The 22,939-nt window shown below is 45.0% G+C and overlaps 1 protein-coding gene across 3 annotated transcripts in view; it reads left to right on the top strand.

Moving 5' to 3' along the window:
- The window catches only part of LOC124138658 (acyl-CoA dehydrogenase family member 10-like), a 38,960-nt gene extending 18,435 nt beyond the window's left edge, over positions 1-20,525 (top strand). For 2 of the 3 annotated variants that reach the window (XM_046505406.2, XM_048396245.1), the window contains exons 13-22: positions 49-246; positions 5,985-6,151; positions 8,887-9,027; positions 9,589-9,726; positions 10,702-10,792; positions 12,301-12,459; positions 13,216-13,388; positions 15,802-15,945; positions 18,466-18,543; positions 19,750-20,525. In XM_046505406.2, coding sequence (XP_046361362.2) covers positions 49-246; positions 5,985-6,151; positions 8,887-9,027; positions 9,589-9,726; positions 10,702-10,792; positions 12,301-12,459; positions 13,216-13,388; positions 15,802-15,945; positions 18,466-18,543; positions 19,750-19,902 — 1,442 coding nt within the window. In that variant the 3' untranslated portion in view covers positions 19,903-20,525. Of the gene's footprint in view, positions 1-48; positions 247-488; positions 508-5,984; positions 6,152-8,886; positions 9,028-9,588; positions 9,727-10,701; positions 10,793-12,300; positions 12,460-13,215; positions 13,389-15,801; positions 15,946-18,465; positions 18,544-19,749 lie in introns of all 3 variants that reach the window. The other variant, XM_048396246.1, reaches the window with a different exon arrangement.
- Positions 20,526-22,939: the final 2,414 nt, after the last annotated feature.

The following is a 22,939-nucleotide window of genomic DNA, read 5'->3' as shown; positions in this document are numbered from 1 at the left end:
CAACTATGTCTTGTCAGTGTAGGCTAGCGTGTTCTTCTTCCACTATAGGACAAGGAAGTTCCCCGATTGCTGAGAAAGTTGGCAAGTATGCCGAGACAATGTCCGACATTGGATGGAAGATGGCATCCCAGCAGGGCACGGGATCCCAGGTCCAGTCAGGGCGAAGAGCATATTCCACAAGTACCAGGTCCATGATGACATACATGTCCCGACCCCTGTCCACACAACCACACACAGGCACTGTCGGTAAGTACATGTCAGTAGGCTACAGGCGGAGCTACCCTCTCACACACAATCACACACAAGCACTGTCAGTAAGTACCTGTCAGTAAACTACAGGCTGACCTACCCTCTCCACACAACCACACACAGGCACTGTTGGTAAGTACATGTCAGTAGGCTACAGGCCGAGCTACCCTCTCCACACAACCACACACAGGCACTGTCGGTAAGTACATGTCAGTAGGCTACAGGCGGACCTACCCTCTCCACACACAGGCACTGTCGGTAAGTACATGTCAGTAGGCTACAGGCCGACCTACCCTCTCCACACAATCACACACAAGCACTGTCGGTAAGTACATGTCAGTAGGCTACAGGCCGACCTACCCTCTCCACACAATCACACACAAGCACTGTCGGTGAGTACATGTCAGTAGGCTACAGGCGGACCTACCCTCTCCACACAATCACACACAAGCACTGTCGGTAAGTACATGTCAGTAGGCTACAGGCGCACCTACCCTCTCCACACAATCACACACAAGCACTGTCGGTAAGTACATGTCAGTAGGCTACAGGCCGACCTACCCTCTCCACACAACCACACACAGGCACTGTTGGTAAGTACATGTCAGTAGGCTACAGGCGGACCTACCCTCTCCACACAACCACACACAGGCACTGTCGGTAAGTACATGTCAGTAGGCTACAGGCGGACCTACCCTCTCCACACAATCACACACAGGCACTGTCGGTAAGTACCTGTCAGTAGGCTATGAGACAAGCTACCCTCTCCACACAGCCACACACAGGCACTGTCGGTAAGTACATGTCAGTAGGCTATGAGACAAGCTACCCTCTCCACACAATCACACACAGGCACTGTCGGTAAGTACCTGTCAGTAGGCTATGAGACAAGCTACCCTCTCCACACAATCACACACAGGCACTGTCGGTAAGTACATGTCAGTAGGCTACAGGCGGACCTACCCTCTCCACACAATCACACACAGGCACTGTCGGTAAGTACCTGTCAGTAGGCTATGAGACAAGCTACCCTCTCCACACAATCACACACAGGCACTGTTGGTAAGTACCTGTCAGTAGGCTACCGGCCGAGCTACCCTTTCCACACAACCACACACAGGCACTGTCGGTAAGTACATGTCAGTAGGCTACAGGCCGAACTACCCTCTCACACACAACCACACACAAGCACTGTCGGTAAGTACCTGTCAGTAGGCTACAGGCCGACCTACCCTCTCCACACAACCACACACAGGCCCAGTCGGTAAGTACATGTCAGTAGGCTACAGGCCAACCTACCCTCTCCACACAACCACACACAGGCACTGTCGGTAAGTACATGTCAGTAGGCTACAGGCCAACCTACCCTCTCCACACAACCACACACAAGCACTGTCGGTAAGTACATGTCAGTAGGCTACAGGCCGACCTACCCTCTCCACACAATCACACACAGGCACTGTCGGTAAGTACATGTCAGTAGGCTACAGGCCGAGTTACCCTCTCCACACAATCACACACAAGCACCGTTGGTAAGTACACGTCAGTAGGGTATGAGACGAGCTACCCTCTCCACACAACCACAAACAAGCACTGTCGGTAAGTACATGTCAGTAGGCTATGAGACAAGCTACCCTCTCCACACAATCACACACAGGCACTGTCGGTAAGTACATGTCAGTAGGCTACAGGCGGACCTACCCTCTCACACACAGGCACTGTCGGTAAGTACATGTCAGTAGGCTACAGGCCGAGCTACCCTCTCCACACAACCACACACAGGCACACTACCCTCTCCACACAATCACACACAGACACTGTCGGTAAGTACATGTCAGTAGGCTATGGGACTACCTACCCTCTCCACACAACCACACACAAGCACTGTCGGTAAGTACATGTCAGTAGGCTACAGGCCGACCTACCCTCTCCACACAACCACACACAGGCACTGTCGGTAAGTACATGTCAGTAGGCTACAGGCGGACCTACCCTCTCCACACAGCCACACACAGGCACTGTCGGTAAGTACATGTCAGTAGGCTACAGGCCGAACTACCCTCTCACACACAACCACACACAGGCACTGTCGGTAAGTACATGTCAGTAGGCTACAGGCTGACCTACCCTCTCCACACAATCACACACAGGCACTGTCGGTAAGTACATGTCAGTAGGCTACAGGCCGAGCTACCCTCTCCACACAATCACACACAGGCACTGTCGGTAAGTACATGTCAGTAGGCTACAGGCCGAGCTACCCTCTCCACACAGCCACACACAGGCACTGTCGGTAAGTACATGTCAGTAGGCTACGGGCTGACCTACCCTCTCCACACAACCACACACAGGCACTGTTGGTAAGTACATGTCAGTAGGCTATGGGACTACCTACCCTCTCCACACAGCCACACACAGGCACTGTTGGTAAGTACATGTCATTAGGCTACAGGCCGAGCTACCCTCTCCACACAACCACACACAGGCACTGTTGGTAAGTACATGTCAGTAGGCTACAGGCTGACCTACCCTCTCCACACAACCACACACAGGCACTGTTGGTAAGTACATGTCAGTAGGCTACAGGCGGAGCTACCCTCTCCACACAACCACACACAGGCACTGTTGGTAAGTACATGTCAGTAGGCTACAGGCTGACCTACCCTCTCCACACAACCACACACAGGCACTGTTGGTAAGTACATGTCAGTAGGCTACAGGCCGAGCTACCCTCTCCACACAACCACACACAGGCACTGTTGGTAAGTACATGTCAGTAGGCTACAGGCCGAACTACCCTCTCCACACAGTCACACACAGGCACTGTCGGTACATACATGTCAGTAGGCTATGGGACTACCTACCCTCTCCACACAATCACACACAGGCACTGTCGGTAAGTACATGTCAGTAGGCTATGGGACTACCTACCCTCTCCACACAACCACACACAGGCACTGTCAGTAAGTACATGTCAGTAGGCTACAGGCCAACCTACCCTCTCCACACAGTCACACACAGGCACTGTCGGTAAGTACATGTCAGTAGGCTACGGGCTGACCTACCCTCTCCACACAACCACACACAGGCACTGTCGGTAAGTACCTGTCAGTAGGCTACAGGCCGAGCTACCCTCTCCACACAATCACACACAGGCACTGTCGGTAAGTACCTGTCAGTAGGCTACGGGCCGAGCTACCCTCTCCACACAATCACACACAGGCACTGTCGGTAAGTACATGTCAGTAGGCTACAGGCCAACCTACCCTCTCCACACAACCACACACAGGCACTGTCGGTAAGTACATGTCAGTAGGCTACAGGCCAACCTACCCTCTCCACACAATCACACACAGGCACTGTTGGTAAGTACACGTCAGTAGGGTATGAGACGAGCCAGCCTGTCCACACAACCACACACAGGCACTGTCGGTAAGTACATGTCAGTAGGCTACAGGCCGACCTACCCTGTCCACACAACCACACACAGGCACTGTCGGTAAGTACACGTCAGTAGGGTATGAGACGAGCCAGCCTGTCCACACAACCACACACAGGCACTGTCGGTAAGTACATGTCAGTAGGCTACAGGCCAACCTACCCTCTCCACACAACCACACACAGGCAGTGTCGGTAAGTACATGTCAGTAGGCTACAGGCTGAACTCCCCTCTCCACACAATCACACACAGGCACTGTCGGTAAGTACATGTCAGTAGGCTACAGGCCGAGCCACCCTCTCCACACAACCACACACAGGCACTGTCGGTAAGTACATGTCAGTAGGCTACAGGCCGAGCTACCCTCTCCACACAACAACACACAGGCACTGTCGGTAAGTACATGTCATTAGGCTACAGGCCGAGCTACCCTCTCCACACAACAACACACAGGCACTGTCGGTAAGTACATGTCATTAGGCTACAGGCCGAGCTACCCTCTCCACACAACAACACACAGGCACTGTCGGTAAGTACATGTCAGTAGGCTACAGGCCGAGCTACCCTCTCCACACAACCACACACAGGCACTGTCGGTAAGTACCTGTCAGTAGGCTACAGGCGGACCTACCCTCTCCACACAACAACACACAGGCACTGTCGGTAAGTACATGTCATTAGGCTACAGGCCAACCTACCCTCTCCACACAACCACACACAGGCACTGTCGGTAAGTACATGTCAGTAGGCTACAGGCGGACCTACCCTCTCACACACAGGCACTGTCGGTAAGTACATGTCAGTAGGCTACAGGCGGACCTACCCTCTCACACACAGGCACTGTCGGTAAGTACATGTCAGTAGGCTACAGGCTGAGCTACCCTCTCCACACAACCACACACAGGCACTGTCGGTAAGTACATGTCAGTAGGCTATGAGACCAGCTACCCTCTCCTCACAAAAATTTAAAAAGTTTTCCCAGCTCAGTAGATCAATCATATTTAATTGATCAGAAATAATGTTTTTAAAATTTAATGTCCATAACCAATCCATATTGTGAGATAAGAGTTATTTATTCTCTTCATCTTGTTTGAGTGACTATTGTCACTTTAACACTGTAAAACAAACATGTTTTGATTGGTTGCAATTTGTAGTTTAACCAATCACAAGCTGTGTCTCTTTACAAACTTTGACAACCCATGTCAAACATTGTGAGGACGAAAAATAAGCTGTCACATTTTTAAATAGAATTATGAAACTGACTTGTAACTTTTAAGTTTAGGTTGTAGTGTTATATTTATGATCAATGTAGCGCTAAGAGCCCCTTGTGAAATCAGAACCTGAGCCCCTTGTGTTTATTTTAAGACAACATTAACACTTTGGACTGATAACACCAATGTCTAAAGCTTAAGGGATGGGACCCGAAAAATCTTTATCGTATGGATTGAGCAGACTTTGCACTGAATCAGTAAATGTGTACATTACAAGTAGTAGTGGAACGATACACCGATGCATCGATGGATTGCGATTTTTTACTTCTCGATACAAGTATCGATCACAGTCGCACACTAAATAAAAAGTATTGATTCTTACCTCAAAGGTATTTAGGGCTGGGACAAGTCCAAATTTACCCACCTGGGTTCCCACCACCTTACCCAACCCTCCCCGGGCACCTGCTGTAGATATTTAGAGATAGGTACAAACGGTCCGAGTTGGAAAAGTTTGATTGTTTGATTCGCCCTGGCAAAATGTATTTAGATACACATGTAATACGATCTGGTCATGTATACACTGAAGTTTACTGCATGAAGCTTTATCTTTATTCAAACATATACAAGTCTGAGGGAATGCTTGCATTGTCAGAAAGAAATACGAACATTAGTGACTTGTGGTGTAACCATAGAGTTTTTGTCTTTAAACAATATATCACATGACTAACCACGGGTCCGGGTAGTCCTGTGGGTACCCGGGACCTACTCAGGACCCACCCGACCCGAGTACCTGAGTTACCTGTCCCAGCCCTTAAGGTATTCTTCAATAAATGTTACACCAAACACTAATTACAAGTGAAAATGAGTCTATTGTGCCATACTTGACACTGCAACTGTAAATCGTTAATGTGCCAGGTATTTGGCCATCCCATCTATAAAAAAAGTGGCTTATGCACCACAGATAACAGCACATCCAAGGCTTGTGATACGTATAGGATTGTGAGCAAGGTATCATGATACGTATCTGAGCGCACAGTTGGTGTATCGTCCCAGCCCTAATTGCAAGTGTATCCGCTGTATTGTAGGGGCCATGGCAGTGTCGGTGAAGGGCTTGTCCCAACAGGTTCAGGATCTCCATCAGAGGGTGCGGAAGATGGTCAATGAGGACATCATCCCTCTCGAGGCAGATATAGCAGCCCACAGCATGGGGCCACACAGATGGGAGCTTTTCCAGCCATTGCACGATCTCAAGGTCAGGTCACATGAGGGTCAAGGCTGAGTCAACATGCCCTTTGAATTAAGTTGAAGTTATTCTTGACTGGTGAAACAGTGGGTTGGTCTATCAGATCAGTTCATACCTATAATTTTCCTTTGATAATTTACAGGTTTTCAAAGCAAAGTTTGAAACCTCAAATTGAACATACTGTGAATAGTTTCAGGGTAGAGTGGTCTAGAACCCCCATTGTTCATACCACTAATACCAAGGTTTTACAATTAACATTTTATAAACTTGCCTCTTGATGTGAACACAATTGTGTTTGATGATATATAAAGTGACTATAAAGTCACAAATTTTTTTACCATGAAAATTCAATTACGTAAATCAAACCTGCAACCTCACATATCGTGTTAAGTTTTGTAACCCACTGTTTCACCACTGAGCTATCGGGGCAGATGATGAGAAGTCGTTCAGTTTGTTATGACTCCAGCTAGCCCATGTTGCACATGTTTTTTCTTTTGCATGCTTTGAGCAAATTCCTTTTATACCCCAATACACTCTAAGGTATTCACTTTAAGGTATGTAAATGTTTTCTTATTTTTTCTGGTATTTCTTGCATTTAGATGGTTCATAAGTTGGATAAAACACGCCTCCTCGGTTTTGGTTGAAATGTAAAACTATGATCCCGGGAAAAGCCCTCAGGCTGAATACATAGACAAAATCTTACCACTGTGAAGATTGGGTAGAATTAGTCCCGAGTAGTTTATGCTTGTCATGCTAATGGGGATCGGGGGGCGGTCGGGTAGCCTAGTGGTTAAAGCGTTTGTTCGTCACGCCGAAGACCCGGGTTCGATTCCCGACATGGGTACAATGTGTGAAGCCCATTTCTGGTGTCCCCCGCCGTGATTTTGCTGGAATATTGCTAAAAGCGGCGTAAAACCACACTCACTCACGAACGAACGAACGAACGAGGATCGGAGTCTGACATTTGTGGCTGATTGCATGTCATGGTAACCCACTGGCGGTGTGTCTTGTGAAGACTCTAATGTTTACATGTTGCTGTGACATAGTTGGAATATTGCAGACAGCAGCAGAAAACTAGAAACACCATACGAGGGGCTAAGACAGCCAGTTCCAGGTCTGGGTTAGAATGTGTACCAAGCAGCACTGCTGTCATATGAGGCCAATTTATTGATACGGTGCTCGCGCTTGGTTTAATTGCATGTTATCATACACGGACAGCATGAAACGTGCTCATAATATCACGGGTTTGTCTGGTCCAGATTTGGTTCTTTACAGGCCTCCCTTATACAGCGGGAATATTGTTAAACAGTGTTAAACAACAAAGAAAACATCATATCGGTCACCTGTAATTGGATGTTCTCAGATCTTTGTGTAGCGGGAGGGAGCACTAAGATCTGATTTTAATGAGATTGAATACTGTAAATCTTGATATTAACGCGAGCGTGAATTAAATGCGAAAAATGCGAGTGGTCTCGCATTATTAAACATCGCATTTATATCAACAGTAAGACATTTTGGATAGCAGAAATACCAACTTAGACATACAATGAAAACAAACAACTACGTATTCCACATCACTGTTTATTGAGCAGCACTTGTTACAAGTATATAAACAATGTCATTCAAACACTAAGTACATCCTGTGAATTGTCACTGCTGGGGTCAAGACAAATCCACTGATGCTTGAGAGGACGGGGTGTCGCATTCATATTGAGTCACATTTTTGGCTAGAGGCCAGCGGTCGCATTCTTTTGGAGATGCATTAATTTCACATTTTACAGTGCTTATCTGTTAATTATCATCCTTGGTCCATCAGCATATAAGGGATAAAGGCCGAAAGTTGGGCTGCGTTAGTTTGGGCTGTCTTCCCATATAGTGTATATATAGGCCCACATTGCATCACATTGGGCTATCCTCCCATATGGGCCCACACTTGGGCTGCATCACATTGGCTATGATCCTATATAGGCCCAAACTTGGGCTGCATCAAATTGGGCTATCCTCCTATATAGGCCCAAACTTGGGCTGCATCACATTGGGCTATCCTCCTATATAGACCCAAACCTGGGCTGCAACAAATTGGGCTATCCTCCTATATAGGCCCAAACTTGGGCTGCATCAAATTGGGCTATCCTCCTATATAGGCCCAAACTTGGGCTGCATCACATTGGCTATCATCCAATATAGGCCCAAACTTGGGCTGCATCAAATTGGACCATCCTCCTATATAGGCCCAAACTTGGGCTGCATCAAATTGGGCTATCCTCCTATATAGGCCCAAACTTGGGCTGCATCACATTGGCGGCTATCATCCTATATAGGCCCAAACTTGGGCTGCATCAAATTGGGCTATCCTCCTATATAGGCCCAAACTTGGACTGTAGTACATTGGGCTATCCTCCTATATAGGCCCAAACTTGGACTGTAGTACATTGGGCTATCCTCCTATATAGGCCCAAACTTGGGCTGCATCAAATTGGGCTATCCTCCTATATAGGCCCAAACTTGGACTGTAGTACATTGGGCTATCCTCCTATATAGGCCTAAACTTGGGCTGCATCAAATTTGGCTATCCTCCTATATAGGCCCAAACTTGGACTGTAGTACATTGGGCTATCCTCCTATATAGGCTGCCTTGACTGCTCTGACTGAATACTTTGGAAAACATCATTAAGCCCCCACACAAGGAGGTCAAGCTATGACTTAGTCAGACGTCTGACTGATGTGACGTTTGTTCATTACAGAATAAAGCCAAAGCCCAGGGTTTATGGAACCTGTTTCTCCCAGTGGAGACTGACCCAGAGCGGAAGTTCGGAGCCGGTCTCACCAACCTGGAGTATGCCTTCCTGTGTGAGGAGATGGGGCGATGTGTTGTGGCTCCAGAGGTAGGATAATTCATCAATTATTCACTATTTTCTTATTCCCTGCCAGAATATTTTGTTCAGTGTCAACTGGCACATGGTCCTGTGCACAGCAAACAGGCACAGATCAAGTCAAGCTAAGTCAAGTCTCGTTGTTAAGAGTGTGGATCAGCACACTTGACTTTTAGGGCTGAAACACATCTTGTAAAAACAACCGGTTGTGCCTCCTAAAGCAGGTGATTTTGTTCTAACTTTGCAGTGAAACCATTGGTAGATTAGGTGGTTATGTGAATTTTCAAAACACTTAAGAGACAGCCTTGGTTGTATGAGTCCCAGGGAGTTGAGAACGAATTGAAATTCATGTCCCTGCTAACATGGGTAAAAATGTCATGTGGTTTGAGCATGCGCAGTGTGGAGTTCTGCTCTGTGTAGGCAGTTTATCATTGCTATTACTGGTCAGACATCAGGATCAAAACTTGTTAAATCCACTCACTGAATTTATAAATGTTGGCAATTGAAAAGTGGAATTAGACAGTACTATTGTTATTTTTGGATGAATTGTGACAAGTGTGTTGTGTGGTGTAGGTGTTCAACTGTAATGCGCCGGACACAGGCAACATGGAGGTGCTGGTCAAGTACGGGACAGACCAACAAAAACAAAGATGGCTGACACCACTACTGAGCGGGGAGATCCGATCCTGCTTCGGGATGACCGAACCAAATGTACGAGATACAATTTAATCTTATTCCTTTCCAATGATTGAGAGTATGGTTTTTACACCACTTAGCAAAATTCCAGCAATATCACAGCGGGGACAACAGATTTGGGCTTTGCACATTGTACCCATCTGGGGTTTCGAACTTCACATAGCTTGTGAATAATATATGTGCATAATTAAACCAAACTCACTCACAGGTACGAGATGCATTCAATACATTTTGCAACTTCAATATAAGACCAAATCGCAGAGTATCTTTTGCACTTTTATTTTTCAATATAATCTCCATTCACCTCAATACACTTATTCCATTTGTCCTTCAAGCTTTTAATACCACTTTTATAGAAATCCGCAGATTGGCCCTCTAACCACGCCTCTGTGGAAGCCTTTATGTCCTCGTCATCCTGGAAGCGTCTTCCACGTAGGGCAGATTTCATTTGCCAGAATAGGAAATAGTCACTGGGGGCTAAGTGTGGGCTGTATATCTAAATCACCCATCCTACAGCCCAGTCTCTATCCGGACCTTCTCAGAGGCCGATATTTATTGTCATAACTAATATTATAGTTTTACAGAGGCAACTTGGATTTCCCTGACAACAAGACCAATTAAAAAATTGGCTTTTGTGTTCAGTTATATATTTTTGCATTGAATGAAATATTGAAATACCCCTGAATTTTAAAAAATAAGGACTTGTAAGAAATCTCAATTTTGAACAATGTTACATTTTTATCCAAAGGCAGAATCTTAGATAAGACCCTGTTCACTCACTCTACCATGTGTGATCAGACTTGCATGTGACACTAGAGGCGAGATTCTGTGAGCTTGATAAGACTAAATTGATAAGACTAAAAAAATAATAGTCTTGGTTCTCAGGCACCGCCTGCATCATCATTAAGTTCTCTTGGGTCCTTGGGTTGCAGTGCCTTGTTATGATGTTGAAAGTCTTCACATGAGAGTAACTGACCCCTGTATTGACAGGTTGCATCCTCCGACGCCACCAACATCCAGTCATCAATCAGGAGAGATGGCGACGACTACATCGTCAACGGACATAAGTGGTGGACGTCAGGTGAGAGGGTGTCATATTGGAATACATCAGGCAGAACTAGTTGGTTGTCCTCTCATTCCGGGGCAGGTCAGAAGGTGTCATTGTCGTCGTAGAGGGTACTTTAGAAACAGACCTCCTCGGTATTGAAAAGGGGGGCACTAGTGGCCCAGTCGTCTAAGGCGCCGCAATTCGCTGTGAGTTGCCTCCCTTGGGCATGCCAGAAACCTATGATTGTGGGTTCAAATCCCGGATCGCCCTGATTATGTTTCTAGGTTTGTCAGCACCATGCCTGTCCTCGTGGGTTTCACTGAAGTGGTAAACGTCTGAGACCTGCATCACTTCGTGCTTTCCTCCCACTTTAAGCTGACACGCCGTGATGTGACTGGCGTTAAACCCAACTCACTCACTCACTGTACTGAAAGGCAGCAAGATTGGAATATACGAGAGTACTCAACCCTGACCATGTATACACATTGCACCAAGCCGATTAGCAAATCTTGACCATACAAGTCTGCAAAGGCATGTCCTTTCCCACTTGTAGTGGTCAACAGGGATCAACAGGGGTCATCTGCCAGTCTCCATCTGCAGCACTCCCCATCTCAAGACTCAGGACAGATGAAGGAGGACACAAGTCTGCAGCATGAAATGTTACTGATGGTGACCTCTGTTCTAGACAATTCCATCGAAAAAAGATCCCAGGATATTTGACTGTACCTCACATCACACTTCCCTGGCCAGCTAGGTGCAAATCACCACCAGGAGGAGCCACCTCTGCTGCCATTTTCCTTCTGACATTGAGTTGAGAAAATCTGGGTGTGACCTGTTTTGCAGACTTCACCAGTGCTGTACAGGGCAGTTGGGTAGCCTTGTTTAACCATGTGCTTATCACAACGAAGGCTCGGGAACAAGTTGTGAAGCCCATTTTCACATCCAGAAGGGGATGCACAGACACCTTACTTGTTTACTTGGTTGTTATGTGCATCCCTAGTTTTCCAAAATCCTCTGAAGCTCATTTCTAGTGTCCCCTGCTGTGATATTGCCGGAACATGTTAAAAGCAGCATGATCCCTTTCTTACTCTGTGATCTACATTTTCCTTTTTTAGGTTAAAATATGGTGAGATGAGGTGAGGTGAAAAGGGTTTTTTTCGTCGCGTCCAAGATTATTGCACCCATGCACCAGTACGTGCGTGCGTGCGTGCCTGCGTGCATTCGTGTGTGCGTGCATGCATGCGTGCGTGCGCGCGAGTACTAGTCCGGGCTAATGCTGATTTTTATAGTGCTAGCACACTGAGATACCAGTTTAAAATAAATACCCCACTCAGACACAGTATACTGACTCCGAGCTGACCAGTCCTTGTTTTATCCCCTTAATCCCGAGCGTCAGGCAGGGTAACAACAAGAACAATTTTTTAACATCTTTTGGTATGATGCGGCCAGGGAGGCAGTCATTAAAATATGGAGTTGACATAACTCACTGGTATATTAGACGTAAGAATATCGTGTAAATCGGAGTTCCTTCTCTACACAAGGTGCCCTCGACCCCCGATGTAAGCTCTGTGTATTTATGGGCAAGACGGACACAGGAGCGGCAAGACATCAGCAGCAGAGTATGATCCTCGTCCCGATGGACGCTCCGGGAGTGAAGATTGTCCGGCCACTCACTGTGTTCGGATACGAAGACAGTCCAGGTACATCTACATCACACATACATCTTATATAGAACTATAGCAGTGATGACTGTATGCTGTAAAACAAATAGTAATGTGTGGCCCAATTTAATTCACTGAAAAACATGGCCTGATTATGATCTGCTGGTGTTATTGAGTATTTGATGGGCAGATATTTAACATTCGAAACCTTACAAGCTCCGACTAAAGCTTTTGGTTCAAAAGAAAAGGGTTGAATGCTCACAAACACCAACAATTCTGGAAACACATGAATTGTATCTGCTACATACTGCCCATCATAGGCCAGTCAAGAAATCTATGCTTGCAAAATTAAAGATCATTGTTCAAGAGATGCTTCTAATTTATTCATTTCTTGGTAAAATAGTTTTCAGTTACCGTATTTGACGTAATAAGCGCCCCTCTCTAATAAGCACCCACTGCGATATTTGCTAATATATTGGCTTGTGAACAATCCCATTTACCCGTAGCACCCCTTCCGATTGATCAATGTACACAAGAATTCTTTATTTGCGCATAATACGCACTCATGTGTTATATGCATTCTTAATTATGGGCAATTAAATTCTGGAAAAATATATCTGTCGCATATAAACATTTCAGTCTGTCAGCATAAACCATGAAATTTATCTTTCAACTCTGTTTTTCCACCAAAATAATATTCTAATAAGAGCCCCATATTTCTATTTTTGAGAGGGCCCTGGGCGCTTATTACGTCGAATTCGGTATACTTAGTTGTGTCATATTTTTGTGTGCCAGCCGGCCATGGAGAAGTCGTGTTTGAAAATGTGCGGGTTCCTGCCTCCAACATCCTCCTGGGTGAAGGTCGAGGGTTTGAGATAGCTCAAGGTCGTCTGGGCCCTGGTCGCATCCATCACTGTATGAGGCTGATCGGCAATGCGGAACGGGCACTTGAGTTGATGGTGAAGAGAGTGAGTAGAAGAAGGTCAAGGCCAGACATAGCAATCTTTATATGTTTTGCAAAACCACAAATTTTGATATACATGTATGCCAGAGCACCAAGATAATGACATTAAGTATATGAATACTATAGTATTGTCAGAAATGCTAGAAAAATTTTGCCTGTTAAAAAAGGATAGAATTTTTTCAAAAACTGTTGCTTTTGAAATATAGAGTAACTACCGATCTACCTATACCTGTGGTTTGAAGTATTTCAGTCACAAGGAGTCTCAACAGTAATACAGGAGTAAACGTGGGAGTCCAATGGGAGAAGTCTGAAACAAACTATAGACATATGCGCATGTGACTCCGTCATTAAAATAATGTAGTCTTCATATAAGATCTAATCCACAAAAATGAGTCATTTGGAGAAAATTCTTGATGTGCATCATATAAAATAAGAAAATGACGCTACATTTGTTTTGTCAGTCAACTCTGCTCACATGATGCATGTTGCATTACACTTACATAGCCATAGCCATGGTATACGACATGGAGTCTGTAGTTAGTTCTTTACACTTGAGAGAGATAGAGTGAGTGAGTTGGGTTCAAGTTATATCATGGCGTGTCAGCTTAATGTGGGAGGAAAGCCCGAAGTGATGCAGGTCTAAGACGTTTACCACTTCGGTGAAACCCACGAGCATGGGTATGGTGCTGACAAACCTAGAAACATAATTGGGGCGAACTGGGATTCGAACCCAGTCATAGGTTTCTGGCGTGCCCAAGGGATGCAACTCTGCACAGCGAATCGCGGCACCTTAGACGACTGGGCCGGCTGTGCCCCCCGAGAGAGATAGAGGGAAACCATGTACATGCAGTCAAGTCCTGTTAATCCGACATGGTTGGTTGCATACGATAGCGAGAACTTGTATCTGATTTTAATGATATTGAGGTAATCTATGCATGTGATTAATCCTGTTTTGTTTATTTAAAGCATTACTTGTTTATTGTTAAGTAAGTTTATCTCTGCAGCCGTTGTAATAAGCAGCTACCAGCCGATTCGACTCGCATCAAAACACGGGGCTGTGTACTCGCGGGCAGATGACCACGGAGTACGCTGATCACTGTGTCGGATTAACGAGACTGATTAATGAGTGATTTCGGTAATTCGTTGCAAATAAGGTGTGTCGGAGTCGGAGTGTGAGACTGTCGGATTAACGGGTCTAAATAGCACTCATTTAATCGGTTCCCATCATTAGTGTCAGATAAAGCCGATTGTCAGATTAACGAGTGTCGGATTAACGATACTTGACTGTATTAGTTTAGATAGGGTGTATTACTGAACTGGCTAAGCGCCGGGACTTTCATACCAACAAGTCTTCGGTATGATAAACTAACAAAGAATATAGGGGTCGTGTCAAAAGCAAAACCGGGACGTAAAAGGTTATCAGACAGCTTGGATACAGGGGTGATCAGGCGTATAGTGTACAGGCTTTAGGAGCAGAAGGTACCCCCAACTTGTAGTAGAATTCGAGAGGAAATTAAGGACACAAGAAATGTTTCCCAGACTACATTAATTATTGCTCTCCACGAGATTAGGTGGATTCACGTCTTTTGATATATGCCGTTTTCATAGCCCTATGATTCGTACTTGTTTATTGAAGCCAGAAGGATTTTTCTGGCATTTCCGACAGTACTTTGTCATGCCTCAGTGGGGGTTTCGAGTTAGAATAGGCCCCTAGAGCTCGGCTGTTGAAGTGACTAGAATGGATCTTATGGTGAGGTTCTGTGACTTGGTTGATTGCTTGTTAGTATACCTAACATTATGGGACATAACTCATTCCATCAGTCATGTCCATTCTCAAACACTTACATGCCACCATAATATTGCTGCAATATAAAACTGCACCATTAAACACGGAAAAACATCGGAAAATACAAGTATCAACTGTTTCATGTAAGACAGTTAATACATATTTTGTCAAATTATATCATGTAGTTCATAAGTTTTGGGGGGGATTCAAAAGGAGATATTTTCAAACTAATTAAATCTAGTTTGTTTGTGGTTTAACGCCATATTCAGCAATATTCCAACTGTATGACGGTGGTCTGTAAATAATTGAGTCTGGACTAGACAATCCAGTGATTGATATCATGAGCATCGATCCACACAATTGGGATACGATGACATGCATCAACCAAATCAGGGAGGTGAGTCTGACGAACCGAACCGATCCCGTTAGTCACCTCTTACGACAAGCATGGGTTGCTGAAGACCTATTCTATACCCTGGATCTTCATCTAGAGACTACAAGAGCCGTGGTAACAGAGATTGCTTAATGATACTTGCTGCCAAAGATAGAATGCTGAACCTCTGTGATGAGAGAGGGGATTGCCTCTGAGTCAGGTTAGGTGGAGTTCAGTCTGTGTTTGCCCATGTTTCAGACTCAGGAAAGAATTGCCTTCGGGAAGCCTTTAGCAGCTCAGGGAACGATACAGGCTGACATCGCCCAGTCACGTATAGAGATAGAACAGACTCGACTCCTGGTGTTGAAGGCTGCCTACATGATGGACGTGTACGGGAATAAGGTGAGTGTTGTATAGAAATAGAACAGACACCTGGTGTTGAAGGCCGCCTACATGATGGACGTCTACGGGAATAAGGTGAGTCTTGTATAGAGATAGAACAGACACCTGGTGTTGAAGGCTGCCTACATGATGGACGTGTACGGGAATAAGGTGTCTTGTATAGAGATAGAACAGACACCTGTAGTTGAAGGCTGCCTACATGATGGACGTGTACGGGAATAAGGTGGGTCTTGTATAGAGATAGAACAGACACCTAGTGTTGAAGGCTGCCTACATGATGGACGTGTACGGGAATAAGGTGTCTTGTATAGAGATAGAACAGACACCTGGTGTTGAAGGCTGCCTACATGATGGACGTGTACGGGAATAAGGTGTCTTGTATAGAGATAGAACAGACACCTGGTGTTGAAGGCTGCCTACATGATGGACGTGTACGGGAATAAGGTGAGTCTTGTATAGAGATAGAACAGACACCTGGTGTTGAAGGCTGCCTACATGATGGACGTGTACGGGAATAAGGTGAGTCTCGTATAGAGATAGAGCAGACTCGTCTTCTGGTGTTGAAGGCTGCCTACATGATGGACGTGTACGGGAATAAGGTGAGTCTTGTATAGAGATAGAACAGACACCTGGTGTTGAAGGCTGCCTACATGATGGACGTGTACGGGAATAAGGTGAGTCTCGTATAGAGATAGAGCAGACTCGTCTTCTGGTGTTGAAGGCTGCCTACATGATGGACGTGTACAGAATAAGGTGAGTCTCGTATAGAGATAGAGCAGACTCGTCTTCTGGTGTTGAAGGCTGCCTACATGATGGACGTGTACGGGAATAAGGTGAGTCTTGTATAGAGATAGAACAGACACCTGGTGTTGAAGGCTGCCTACATGATGGACGTGTACGGGAATAAGGTGGGTCTTGTATAGAGATAGAACAGACACCTGGTGTTGAAGGCTTCCTACATGATGGACGTCTACGGGAATAAGGTGAGTCTTGTATAGAGATAGAACAGACACCTGGTGTTGAAGGCTGCCTTCATGATGGACGTGTACTGTAATAAGATGAGCCTTGTATAGAGATAGAACAGACACCTGGTGTTGAAGGCTGCCTACATGATGGACGTGTACAGGAATAAGGTGAGTCTTGTGTAGAGATAGAACAGACACCTGGTGTTGAAGGCTGCCTACATGATGGACGTGTACAGGAATAAGGTGAGTCTTGTGTAGAGATAGAACAGACACCTGGTGTTGAAGGCTGCCTACATGATGGACGTGTACAGGAATAAGGTGAGTCTTGTGTAGAGATAGAACAGACACCTGGTGTTGAAGGCTTCCTACATGATGGACGTGTACAGGAATAAGGTGAGTCTTGTGTAGAGATAGAACAGACACCTGGTGTTGAAGGCTTCCTACATAATGGACGTGTACAGGGATAAGGTGAGTGTTGTATAGAGATAGAACAGACACCTGGTGTTGAAGGCCGCCTACATGATGGACGTGTACGGGAATAAGGTGAGTGTTGTATAGAGATAGAACAGACACCTGGTGTTGAAGGCTGCCTACATGATGGACGTGTACGGGAATAAGGTGAGTCTTGTATAGAGATAGAACAGACACCTGGTGTTGAAGGCCGCCTACATGATGGACGTGTACGGGAATAAGGTGAGTCTTGTATAGAGATGGAACAGACACCTGGTGTTGAAGGCCGCCTTCATGATGGACGTCTACGGGAATAAGGTGTCTTGTATAGGGATAGAACAGACACCTGGTGTTGAAGGCCGCCTACATGATGGACGTGTACGGGAATAAGGTGTCTTGTATAGAGATAGAACAGACACCTGGTGTTGAAGGACGCCTACATGATGGACGTGTACGGGAATAAGGTGTCTTGTATAGAGATAGAACAGACACCTGGTGTTGAAGGCTGCCTACATGATGGACGTGTACGGGAATAAGGTGAGTCTTGTATAAAGATAGAACAGACACCTGGTGTTGAAGGCTGCCTACATGATGGATGTGTACAGGAATAAGGTGAGTCTTGTATAGAGATAGAACAGACACCTGGTGTTGAAGGCTTCCTACATGATGGACGTGTACGGGAATAAGGTGAGTCTTGTATAGAGATAGAACAGACACCTGGTGTTGAAGGCCGCCTACATGATGGACGTGTACGGGAATAAGGTGAGTCTTGTATAGAGATAGAACAGACACCTGGTGTTGAAGGCCGCCTACATGATGGACGTGTACGGGAATAAGGTGAGTCTTGTATAGAGATAGAACAGACACCTTGTGTTGAAGGCCGCCTACATGATGGACGTGTACGGGAATAAGGTGTCTTGTATAGAGATAGAACAGACACCTGGTGTTGAAGGCTGCCTACATGATGGACGTGTACGGGAATAAGGTGAGTCTTGTATAGATATAGAACAGACTAGACACCTGATGTTGAAGGCTGCCTACATGATCAGATAATATTTAGGTTGAACAATTTTTTTAATTTTATCATTTTTGTTTGTATTCCAAGGTCGCTGCACCAGAGATAGCCATGATCAAAGTATCAGCCCCAAGCATGGCCCAGCGAGTCATTGACAGAGCCATACAGGTGAGAACAATTGTCAGACCCCCAATAAAAATTATGGCCCAAGACAGACCATACAGGTTGGAACTATGGAACTCTGTCTGTCTGCCTGATGTCTGTCTGTCTGTCTGATGTATGTCTGATGTTTGTCTGCCTGATGTATGTCTGTCTGATGTCTGTCTGTCTGTCTGCCTGATGACTGTCTGTCTACCTTGTCTGTCTGTCTACCTTATGTCTGTCTGTCTACCTTATGTCTGTCTGTCTGTTGGTTTGTCTGTCTGATGGTTGTCTGTCTGCCTGATGTCTGTCTGTCTGTCTGATGTCTCTCTGCCTGATGTATGTCTGTCTGTTTGTCTGTCTGTCTGATGTTTGTCTGTCTGTCTGTCTGTCTGATGTCTCTCTGCCTGATGTATGTCTGTCTGATGTCTGTCTGTCTGTCTGCCTGATGACTGTCTGTCTACCTTGTCTGTCTGTCTACCTTATGTCTGTCTGTCTGATGTTTGTCTCTCTGTCTGATGTTTGTCTGTCTGTCTGTCTGATGTCTCTCTGCCTGATGTCTGTCTGTCTGATGTCTGTCTGCCTGATGTCTGTCTGTCTGATGTCTCTCTGCCTGATGTATGTCTGTCTGATGTCTGTCTGTCTGATGTCTGTCTGTCTGATGTATGTCTGTCTGATGTCTGTCTGTCTGATGTATCTCTGCCTGATGTATGTCTGTCTGATATATGTCTGTCTGATGTCTGTCTGTCTGATGACTGTCTGATGTCTCTCTGCCTGATGTATGTCTGTCTGATGTCTCTCAACCTGATGTTTCTCTGTCTGTCTGATGTCTGTCTGTCTGTCTACCTGATGTCTGTTTGTCTGATGTCTCTCTGCCTGATGTTTGTCTGTCTGTCTGATGTCTGTCTCTGTCTTTCTACCTGATGTCTGTCTGTATGTCTGTCTGATGTCTCTCTGTCTGATATCTCTCTGCCTGATGTCTGTCTGATGTATGTCTGTCTACCTGATGTCTGTCTGATGTATGTCTGTCTACCTGATGTCTGTCTGATGTATGTCTGTCTACCTGATGTCTGTCTGATGTATGTCTGTCTACCTGATGTCTGTCTGATGTATGTCTCTCTGCCTGATGTCTGTCTGATGTCTGTCTGTCTCTCTGCCTGATGTCTGTCTGTCTCTCTGCCTGATGTCTGTCTACCCTATGTCTGTCTACCTGATGTCTGTCTGTCTCTCTAGGCCCATGGTGGAGCTGGTCTTCACCACGACCTGCCCCTGGCGATGATGTTTACCTGGGCTCGTATCCTGCGTCTCGCTGACGGCCCTGACGAAGTACACAAGCGTGCTGTGGCAAGGATGGAATATGCAAAGTCTGTCAAAGCTAACTTGTAGAGAATTATTAATCAAAACGTACAAAGAAAACCTCGAGGAGGCAACCTCATTCCTGCAAAACTGGACGAAAAGTTGTTGTTCATTAGAGATTGAAGATAATTTATTATGATTAATATAAAATTTGATCAATCTTGATTTCCGGGTTTTGCCCATTGTAAGTTTCTAAGCGGCTCTAAAAGAGGGATTGACCCAGGCCAATTGGCAGTACTTGCGGTTCAAGTCATTCTGAACACACATAGCCTGCTAACTCAGATTGTAGGACGGAACTCATTCCAGCAGTGTGAGTGTTATTACTGAAAACTTCACCATCTTATGGCCATTTCAACTCTAGGAATGGTAAATTGAATAACTGCTGATGACGACTGGGGGATTGAACCCAGATCACAATATGCAGGGAAGCAGTGAAAACTAAGGTTGTTTGAATGGCCATGTCAGTGGCAATTGTCTTGAGTCAAGCCAGCTACGCCATGATCGTTCTTCGGGCTTCTTCCCAGGTCATGCTTGTAGTAAGAGATGACCAAATGGATCGGGTGGTCAGACTCGGTGACTTGGTTAATAGCATGTCATCGTACCCCAATGATGTGGATCATTGCTTATAATATCTATCACTGGTTTGTCTGGTCCAGACTCGACGATACATACAAGTTGCAGTCATATATCTGGAATGTTTCTGTGTGTCATTAAGGCTTAAAAAAATAAAAGAATTGGTTCTCAGGCACTGTGGGGGTGGGGTGGGGGGGTGTGTGTTTACAAACTAGTATGTAACAAAAAATAAACGTTTCTGTAATCAATAAAACAATTGTGTACAATCAACCTGGGACAGGGCCTCCCTAAAATAAATGTGTTCCTAGATGAGTAAAATAATGGAATACAAGTTGGACTTGGAATATTTAAGGATTTTTTATATATATTTTTAAAAAATTGAAATATAAACGAAAGGTGCGGTGAACTTTATGATGTGCCTGAGAACCAAGACTTTTATTATTTTTAGTCTTAACAACAATTGATGAAATTACTGAAGGATTATCCCAGAGTAGTGAAACCAGGGTAGAAGTGAAATCTTTATTTGAATAGGCCCCCATTTGCGTCTTGAGGCTAGTTACTCTTTACAAATCTTAGCATTGCAGCATACTGTGTGGAGTTTCATCATCCACTGAAACTGTTATCACAATTTCAGTAGAATAATAGTGCTTGTTGATCATTTCCTAGTTGATAGTGTAGACTAATACCATTGGGTTTTTTTCTTTGTCATTCTAAGAGTGACAGGGTATTACTGTGATACCCTTTTGAATGAATCCATATTCCATGGCTGTACATTATGATTTACAATATTCAGCCCCAATCTTTAGTACCACTTTCCTGCTACTTTAGTGTAATTTTAGTGCCACTTTAGTGCCAATTGTTATTTATCAGATCAGATGATGTGATTCACACCATGAGAAATGTGTAAATCTGTTCATATTCTGCTGTAAAGGATAGTGCTATCTAAGGTGTATATTGCTTTGTATACTGGAGTAATGATGAATTGACATTGTTTTTGTATGAAAACAAAATAAATCTATTTTCTTTATTTGTTGACTTTGACTTTGTTGTTGTTGAGATTGGTATCAAATATCAAAGTTGATATATTACTCATAGACATATAAAACTGGTGGATCAAACAGAATGTCATGGTAGAGTGAGTGAGTGAGTGAGTGAGTATGGTTTTACGCCGCTTTTAGCAATATTCCAGCAATATCACGGTGGGGGACACCAGAAATGGGCTTCACACATTGTACCCATGTCAGGAATCGAACCCGGGTCTTTTGCGTGACGAGCGAACGCTTTAACCACGAGGCTACCCGACCACCCCATGTGTGTCATGGTAGAAGTTTACCTCTATATCAACTCATCATCACTATTTTCACATTTCATAGATTAAAACAGCCACGTGAGGCAAGGGAGTTAACTGACAATAAAGTATGGTTTCATTCTTGTCAAACTAGGCTGGAATTTTGTGGCCCAAACGTAGTGCCACATGGGTCTTCACCATGACGAGCGAACGCTTTACCTACTAGGCTACCCCACCGCCCCTTCTGTAGCTGAGGAATTGGTCGTTGTTATAAGGGGTCTGGGTCCGAGGGCATCTGGGAAGGGTCACCAAAACATATGACAGTATCTGGAGGAGGGTCGTAACAAATGATACACATCTTTGAGGAGGGTCATGATAATGTGGACAGTTAATAATGAAATAGGTGATTTTGCATTTTGTCTTTTTCAGGGAGGGTCAGGAAGAAAATGTACAAAGACATGGGGAGGGTCATCCAAAAATATGACCAGCATTATGGGGGGTTATTATTTTCAGTACATTAGTGCATCAAAAACCTCTGACCACCCCCTCTGTAATAAATGACCAGTCCCTGAGATATTCAAATTGGTTATGGCCATGATGGGCGGTCGGGTAGCCTAGTGTCTAAAGCGTTCACTCGTCACGCTGAAGACCCGGGTTCGATTCCCGACATGGGTACTATGTGTGAAGCCCATTTCTGGTGTTCCCCGCCGTGATATTGCTGGAATATTGCCAAAAGCAGCGTAAAACAATACTCACTCACTCACTTATGGCCATGACCACCCACTGGGAAATCCAAAGCAAAGACGTAAGTGGTCATAAAGTTTAGTCTGGGTAGACAGAGGTCCAGATTAATAAGGTGGTTGTGTGGTGTTCTAGTTTAAGGGTGACATGGGCCAACAGGAGGCCTATTTGCGAACGAGTAAGATTTTTATCAAGAGTTGCATCCCTTGCTGTCACGATATGAGTGATGTAGTGAGTATGATTTTATGCTGCTTCAAGCAATATTCCAGCAAAGCCACATTGTACCCATGTGGGGAATCGAACCCAGGTCTTCACCATGATGAGTTAACACTTTAACTACTAGGCTACCCCGCCGCCCCTTGAACACACACATCGAAGACACTTTGATCCAAGTTCTTCAATGTTACACACAATTTGAAAGAAATATCTTCACACATCTTTGTTAAAACGTATGCCATTCTTAAA

Source organism: Haliotis rufescens, unplaced genomic scaffold (assembly GCF_023055435.1).
Source record: "Haliotis rufescens isolate VD_foot unplaced genomic scaffold, xgHalRufe1.0.p SCAF_15, whole genome shotgun sequence".
Lineage (NCBI taxonomy): Eukaryota > Metazoa > Mollusca > Gastropoda > Lepetellida > Haliotidae > Haliotis > Haliotis rufescens.
The sequence above is the reverse complement of the archived record's forward strand: the minus strand, read 5'-3'. Positions and strand labels throughout refer to the sequence as shown.